The sequence below is a fragment of the Myotis brandtii genome, unplaced genomic scaffold (genome assembly GCF_000412655.1).
Source record: "Myotis brandtii unplaced genomic scaffold, ASM41265v1 scaffold187, whole genome shotgun sequence".
Classification (NCBI taxonomy): Eukaryota; Metazoa; Chordata; class Mammalia; order Chiroptera; family Vespertilionidae; genus Myotis; species Myotis brandtii.
Genome location: NW_005356944.1, coordinates 1082568 through 1090666, shown reverse-complemented (window position 1 = coordinate 1090666; position 8099 = coordinate 1082568). Strand labels below are relative to the sequence as shown.

The window sequence follows — 8099 nt, the reverse complement described above, 5'->3', positions numbered from 1 at the left end:
ACTCAGGTGGAGTAGCCCACTCAGAGGTCACATACTCTTGTCCAGATGTCGTGCTTGTAACTTCACATGTTCAAGGGACTAAATCCTTCCAGGAGGGGATGGGGTGGGACCATAAAGCTGTACCTTGTGATGTCATCGCCACGTCTCTTCCTCAATTTACCAGCTGACCTTGGCGTCCCACTGCCTTCCTGCGGTAACTGTCCTGTGTCTTCCTAAGGAATGTGTGCTCTCCACCCTGACAGGCTTCTGATAAGCCCCAAGGTCAATCACCTGGGTGCTGATAACCACCTGGCCAAGAATGGTGGCTTCCTGGTGCATGTCCCCAAAGTCACTGATCACACTCCCCGCACCCCCCCTTCCCCACCTCAGCCCTCCTATGCTAACATGCAAACCCTCCTGACCAGCAGCACAAGGGAGATGGCACGGTGGGGCCCGGGGCAGGTGGGGTTGTGAGCAGAAAGGGGGCTGCTCCTAGAGGGGGCTGTGGGTCTCACACGCACACACACACACAGTCCTCCATGGCCCAGCTCCCTCAGCTCTTCCGGCATCTTTGGGCCTGTCAATGGGCAGCAGCCTGGCTGGGTGCCAAGGCAGGGTAACATGGGAGGTGGGAGGAGGCACAGCTTGAGCCCCAGGGACTTTCCCAGGCTGCTTGGCTCTGTGAGATGTGGAAGAGGCTCATTATCTGTGCTGAGTACTTCGTGTCTCTCTCTCCCCCTCGCCCAGCCTTGGCACATAGGCCGTCTGTACGGATGGCCAGTCCCTCGCCCTCTGCGTCTAAATTCCTTCTCATGCTTGGAAGATCCCCTCCAATGGTCCCTGCCAGACAGAACTCCTCATTCTCCTCGCTGGGAGCACATGGTCCTCCTTCTGTAGGGCACTTCCCACATGGTGGAGTCCCTGGAATTTATTTTACTTTTTAAAAAATATATTTTTATTGATTTCAGAGAGGAAGGGGGACAGAAAGGAAGATAGAAACATCAATGAGAGAGAATCATGGATCCGCTGCCTCCCTCACGCCCACTACTGGGGATCGAGTCCCCAACCCGGGCATGTGCCCTGACCAGGAACCAAACCTCGACCTTCCAGTTCATAGGTCGATGCTCAACCACTGAGCCACGCGCTGGGCGGAAGGATGGGATCTAAGCGCAAACCTGCTCAAGCAGCCAGCGCTGGATGTGCTGGAAACCAGTGGCACCGAGGAGACAGGCAGGGATGCCGGGCAGCGGGCTCGGAGTCCTGGCCGGGCCTCCGTGTTACTGAGACACCGGCGTCCCTCCCTGGGCCTCAGTGGCCCTGTGCGGAGGTCATGCCCCTGGAGGTCCTTTCCAGGTGAAAGGTACAGACACTGTTGGGATGTGAGCATCTCCAGGCCCTCCCTGCAGGGTTTCCCCTCACTTTCCCCGACAGTGAGCGAGGAAGCCAGAGGGCAGGGCCATCCTGGGGTAATGGTTAACTAGTGTAATGGGCGACCACCAGGGACTCAGATTAAGATTTAGGAGCCTTTATGAAGCTGGCCAGCGACTACAGTTACAGCACCCTGCCGAAGCAGAGGCTGAACTGCAGTGCCGACTACAGGAGTTACATTTTATTATTAAATTCTGTGGAGCCCAGAGAAAAATGTGTCTTTCAAATTCTGGGCCCCCCAATATGGAGGAAACTCTCTTTATTTATACTTTTTCCAGTCCTTTGTCTCCCAAATTTGGAATGAGACTTCCGGGCCTTCTGAGAAAGAAGGCCTGCGTGCTGGGAAGGGGCCGTGAGACCATATCTCAAGGCCTGGCCTGGTGTCAGCACTGACAACTCCGTCTGGGGCATAGTTTACGGCCTCTCTGGAATGGGAGTAGTCTTATTTTCCTTATCATTTAAGACAGAAGCCATACTATCAGGATTAAAATTTCAAACAGCAGTTTTTATATAAGATGGATACTTCACCAGGCCTGGCACCCCATCTATAAGAAGCCACCCTAGCTGGCCAAGACTCCACAGGATGCAGTGGAAGAAGGTGCTTGCGGGGGTGGCGCGGGCCGCGGCCTTCTTGGGGCTAGGGATCATCCTGGGCCACTCTGCCATCCCCAAGGGAGCCAACCCGCCAGCACCCAGTGCCTCAGCCTCCCAGGACCTGGACCCAGAGATCCTTGAGACCATCATGGGGCAGCTGGATGCCAGCAGGATCCGGGAGAATCTTAGGTGAGAGGCCTTTCTACCGGCCCCTTCTGTTTGCCAGAGGCCCTGCCCTGACCCTGGGCCTGCCCCCCTCTGCCCACCCTGCAGAGAGCTCTCCAGGGAGCCACACCTGGCCTCCAGCCCCCGGGACGAGGCGCTGGTGCAGCTGCTGCTGGGGCGCTGGCGGGACCCAGAGTCAGGTCTGGACTCGGCGGAGGCGTCCACCTACGAAGTGCTGCTGTCCTTCCCCAGCCAGGAGCAGCCGAACCACGTGGCCATTGGTGAGGTCCCGCCTCACTGGCTGAGGGATGCCTGTGGGGTGGGGAGCTGTGGGGCCCACGGGCAATACCTCGGGCACATACCTTGGACATGTACCTGGTCCCTTGGTTGCAGGCTCGGTGGTAAGCTCCTGACACCGCCCCCCTTCCACAGTGGGTCCCACTGGGACCATCCTCTTCTCCTGTCGCCAGAGCGAAGAGAACCTGACTGGGGAGCAGGGGGGGCCTGATGTGGTGCCACCCTATGCTGCCTACGCCCCCCCCGGAACCCCACAGGTGGGCCTAGAATACACCCTCCCACTGCCATGGCCCAGCTGCCCAGCCCCCACTCCAGCTTCTCCCATCCTGACTCAGGGGCACTTGAGAAAATGTCTCGACTGGGGCTCAGCTCCCCCAACCCCAGAGTTTACTCAGCTCCACACTCCATTGCTACTTCTATCGCCCAATCACTTAGTCACTCAGCAAACACTAATGGCTCCTGCTCTAGGCCGGGCCAGATACACGGTCCCTGGACACCAGGAAACCAGGTGTGACTGACCTTGGGGAGCTTGCAATCGAAACCCTTTATCCTGCCACCCAGCTGCCCCTCTCCTTTCCCACTCCATCTTCCCTGGGCCTGGCTCTCAGGGTCACCTCCTCTTGGGACTAGGGCCTCCTCGTCTACGCCAACCGGGGCTCAGAAGATGACTTTAAGGAGCTACAGGCTCAGGGCATCCAACTCAAAGGCACCATCGCCCTGACCCGCTACGGGGGTGTAGGACGCGGGGCCAAGGTGAGCAGCAGTCCCCAGTGCAGGGCGCTGGGTGGGGAGTGGGGCCCAGCAGTGGACAGGAGAAAGTGAGGGGAAGGGGAAGGAGCAATATTGAGTGGGGGGTTGAGCTGTATTTGTGTTATACCACTGATGTGCTGTGTGACCTTGGATGCCTCCCCTAACCTCTCTGAGCCTCATTAGGCAAAATTTTCAGCTTTGATATTTTAGGAGTCTAAGACCTCCTGCGAAGCAATTCTTCCCAATATTCAACTTAAATACCCCCAGTTGCCCTCCCCACAGCCTGCTTCTTTTCAATTGAAAATTTTGGCTAAATAGTATATGTCTATGGTTTAAAATTTTAAAAAATATATGCAGGTATAGCACACGAGAGAGTGTTTAATGGATATGGCATTTCAGATTTGCAAGACCAAAAGAGTTCCAGAGATGGATGGTGGTAATAGTTGAACAATAATATGAATGTAGTTAATACCACTGAGCGGTACACTTTAAAATGGTTAAGACAGCCCTAGCTGGTTTGGCTCAGTGGATAGAGCATCAGCCCTCAAACTGAAGGGTCCCAGATTCGCTTCTGGCCAAGGGCACATACCTCCATTGCAGGCTCGATCCCCGGCCCTGGTCAGGGTGCCTGCGGGAGGCAACCAATTGATATGTCTCTCTCACATCGATGTTTCTCTTTCTGTATCTCTCCCCCTCCCTTCCACTCTCTCCAAAAATCAATTTTAAAAATCCATGGGTGAGGGTTAACAAAAAAAAATGGTTTAGGTAATAAGTTTTATGTTATGTGTACTTGAGCATAGTTTTTAAAGAAGTGCCCATATAAGAGCTGAAAAAAAAAAAAAGAAAAAAGAAAAGGGAAGAAAAGAACAGAATAGAAGGGGGTAGGGACAGGCATGATGGAATTTCCAGTTTATAAAAACCCCGTATGAAGTGAAAAGCTCTCCAGGGAGGCCATCCTCCAAAGAGGCCACCCCGCTTTCGGCTTCTGGGATATCTATGCAGAGTTTCTTGTGGGGGAAACACATCAACTCTGGCACACAAGCGCTGTCCTTGTTCTGCCTTTTTAAAAGGTACTGTTTTGTTTTTATTGTAGCAATAGAACCATTTTAACCATCGTTACGTGTACAATGCAGTGGCATTAAGAACATTCACAAAATGGGGCAGTCACCACCACCACCCACGCCCAGGACTCTGGCTCCATCCCAGATGAAACTGTCCCTATAAACCAGTGATGGCGAACCTTTTGAGCTCGGCGTGTCAGCATTTTGAAAAATCCTAACTTAACTCTGGTGCCGTGTCACATATAGAAATTTTTTGATATTTGCAACCATAGTAAAACAAAGACTTATATTTTTGATATTTATTTTATATATTTAAATGCCATTTAACAGAAAAATCAACCAAAAAAATGAGTTCATAGGTTCGCCATCACTGCTATAAACAGAACTCTTCTGTCTCCCTCTCAGCCCTGGGAGCCTCTATTCACCTTTCTGTCTCTCTGAATTTGCCTATTCTTGGTATCTCATGTAAGAGAAATCATACGGTATTTGTTTTTATGTCTGCCTTATTTCCCTTGGCATAATGTTTTCAAGGTTCATTGTGCTGCACCAGCACGGCCAAGGGTGACCCTGAGAGGGGGCGGTGAAGGATTAGAAAAGACAGACGAGAATAAAGCCGGGCACTAGGTGGGACGCTGCCCTCTCTGATGGAGAGACAGCGTCACGGACTACAAGCCGTGTATTTTATAGCCAGATTCCACCAGGCACAGTAAGGGCGTGGTCAAGATGTTTACAACATTCTTGTGGGTTTCAATCCTACTCAATGACATGCACCTGAACTCTATCAAACCCACATCACTCAGGCACGTGGGGCCAGGTATTCAGACCATAAGTTCAAGCTTACAACTGCAGCTGTTGGCTATAATTGTGCTGGGAGGGCTCTGCCCTCCAAGCTGGGACTTGCACGTGGCAATGAGAGGACTGTGCCCTCTCATTAGTCCGAGGCTTGAACCTGTTCAAACACTGTAGCCGCTCTCCACAGTTCATCAGTGTTGTATCAGAATTTCCTTCCTTTTTGAGGCTGACTTGGGTTGGCATCATCCTGCCAGTGGGAGATAGATCTGGCCTGGCTTCACAGCCAGAACATAGGTGTGCATCCTCCTCACCCTCCCCTGAACATAGCCTCCCCCGCCTCCTCCCCCTCCTGCAGGCTGTGAACGCTGCCAAGCACGAGGTGGCTGGGGTGCTGGTGTACACGGACCCCGAAGACATCAATGACGGGCGGAGCTTGCCCAACGAGACCTTCCCGCACTCCTGGCACCTGCCTCCCTCTGGGGTGGAACGAGGCTCCTACTATGAGTATTTTGGGGACCCCCTGACTCCCTACCTTCCAGCCAACCCCTCTTCCTTTCGCCTGGACCCAGCCACTGCCTCCGGATTTCCCCCAATTCCCATTCAGCCCATTGGCTTCGAGCATGCCAAAGTCCTTCTCTGGTGAGCTTGTGCCCTGGGGTCTCCTGCCCCTCCTCCAAGGGCCTCCACATTTCTGCCCCCACACCCATATTCACTCTGAGGCTCTCCCTCTTCTCCCCAGTAACCTCCAAGGACCCTCAGCCCAGGCTGACTGGCAGGGAGCACTGGGCTGTGACTACAAGTTGGGCCCGGGCTTCGAGCCTGGTGGTATGTTCGCAGGCAGGTGAGCTGGGCCCCTCCTCCCTCAACCCCCTCTCCCCTCCCTAGTTATGCTTCCCTGACCCCGAGTTTCCCCTCTGCCCACAGCAAGGCCTGGCCTTTCCCTTACTTCTCTCCCAAGCCCTCCCTTGACTCCAAAATGTCTGTCTTGTCTTTGGGGAACCAGTGAGACAGCCGTGTGGCCCCCAAGTCCCTGTGGGGTACCCCTGCTCTATCTCAGACCTCCACTCTCCAGTCGCCCCCTCTCTTGAGCACACCAAGCTCATTCCCAAATCAGGGTCTCTGCACTTGCTGTCCCCTCTGCCGGGAACGCCCTTCCCGGGGCTCCTGCCATTCCTGCCGGCACTAACCTTCCCCGCCACCAGGGAGCCTCGCACATCTCACACCTCCACTGCAGTTGTTTGCTTCCTCGGGTCTGGCTCAGGAGAGGGAGGCCCCCAAAGGCTGGGTCCATGTCCATCACTGCCCAGACCCTCGTGCGGTGCCGGCATCACCAAGTATCTGATAAGCACTGAGCGAGGGAGGGAATGAAAAGGAGAACAGGAATCTGAAGAGCTGGGCTCTAGCCTTACTGCCTCTCCTGGTACTTCTGGGCACTCCCTGTCCTGTTCCGCCCTGGGCCTGTTTCTCTTGCACTGGGGCAGAGAGCGGGCGGGAGAGGTGGGGGTGGGGGAGCAGGGCCAACACTCTGCCGTCCCCTTCACTCCCCAGCCAGGTGAACCTGAGTGTTCACAACCGCCTGGAGCTGCGGAACTCCTCCAACGTCCTGGGGATCATCCGCGGGGCTGTGGAGCCTGGTGAGCCCCCAGGAGCAGCCCTGCTCTGAGGCCCCTGACTGCGCCCTCCCCCCTGCCTGGCTGACCCACCCTCTTCTCTGGCTTCTGATTCTCCTCCTCCCCCCAGACCGCTATGTGCTCTATGGAAACCACCGGGACAGCTGGGTGCACGGGGCCGTGGACCCCAGCAGTGGCACTGCTGTCCTCCTGGAGCTCTCCCGCGTTCTGGGGACCCTGCTAAAGAAGGGTGAGCCCCCCCCCGACCCAGGAACTGTCCCCCGGGAGGTCACCTCCAAACCCACTCCTTCCTGGCTCTGGACTTCGTCCCACCTCCTGTTTCATTCTCCAGTGCCCCCTTGTGCCTGAGGGCCCTGGAGGCAGACAGGTGTGGACACCAGCCGTGGCCTCGAGTAGCCCAGTGTGGTACAGGGACCGGACCGGACCACTGATTAATTCGTACAGTAGCTTCTGAGAGTAGCTTCTGGATGGAGGGAGGCCTAGATGCCGCTGTGAGCAAGGCAGTGTCCAGGCTCTGCCTCCACGAGCTTCAGCCCAGTTGAGGCAGGAATGACAGTCCTTAACTCAGCACATGTGTCTCGGTGCCACTACATGTCAGGCCCCTAAGCACCGGAGGTCCCACCGTGAACCCCCAGAGCGCCTGCATGTAAGGACAAGTGTGATGGGTACAAAGAAACTATCTGAGGGCTTCCCCAGGGGAAGCCTGTGGGCCAGTGTTTCTAGGATGGTGGGTGGAGAAGGGAGTTGGAGCTGGAGGGTCAGGATGCTTCTCAAGCGCGCCTCTAACGAAGAGGGAGGCAGGGCGCCTGGGGAGGGGACCACCTGACTGAGGGATACTGGTGTTGAGGGCAATGTTGGGGTGCTGGTGGGGTGTCACAGCAGAGGAGGGAGCCTCTGGGAAAACTTGGCTGGAGAGGTACCAGGACCTACCCCCAGCCCTCCGCCCTCTCCACGTCCCCAACCTTTCTGAGTCACCCCAGGATCTGGGGGGCCCTGCCCTCTAACCCTTTATCCCTGTCCCAGGCACCTGGCGCCCCCGCAGATCGATCGTGTTTGCGAGCTGGGGGGCAGAGGAGTTTGGGCTCATTGGCTCCACAGAATTCACGGAGGTGAGTGAGCCTCCAGGGCAGGCGATCAAGGGGATCCCGGGGCCGGGCCCCTCCCTGACGCCGCCCCTCCCCGCAGGAGTTCTTCTGCAAGCTGCAGGAGCGCGCCGTGGCCTACATCAACGTGGACATCTCGGTGTTTGGTATGGGGGAGACTGGGCTGCCTGGGGAGGGGGCAGATAGAGGGGCTGGGGTCGGGGTAGAGCCCTTCTCTGGTCCCCCCACAGCCAACGCCACCCTGAGCGCGCGTGGGACGCCTCCAGTCCAAAGCGTCCTCTTCTCCGCAGCCAAACAGG

At 56.1% G+C, this 8099-nt stretch overlaps 1 protein-coding gene across 5 annotated transcripts in view; it reads left to right on the top strand.

Moving 5' to 3' along the window:
* Nucleotides 1-1792: 1792 nt before the first annotated feature.
* NAALADL1 (N-acetylated alpha-linked acidic dipeptidase-like 1) overlaps nt 1793-8099 on the top strand; it is a 9533-nt gene continuing 3226 nt past the window's right edge. For all 5 annotated transcript variants that reach the window (XR_001361700.1, XR_001361701.1, XM_005864216.2 and 2 more), the window contains exons 1-11: nt 1793-2190; nt 2275-2447; nt 2599-2720; nt 3094-3216; nt 5422-5705; nt 5806-5907; nt 6615-6700; nt 6807-6926; nt 7721-7806; nt 7883-7946; nt 8031-8095. Coding sequence is in view for 3 of the 5 variants with exons in the window: in XM_005864216.2 (XP_005864278.1) it covers nt 1991-2190; nt 2275-2447; nt 2599-2720; nt 3094-3216; nt 5422-5705; nt 5806-5907; nt 6615-6700; nt 6807-6926; nt 7721-7806; nt 7883-7946; nt 8031-8095 (1425 nt within the window). In the remaining 2 variants the exon portion in view is untranslated. The remainder of the gene's footprint in view (nt 2191-2274; nt 2448-2598; nt 2721-3093; nt 3217-5421; nt 5706-5805; nt 5908-6614; nt 6701-6806; nt 6927-7720; nt 7807-7882; nt 7947-8030; nt 8096-8099) is intronic.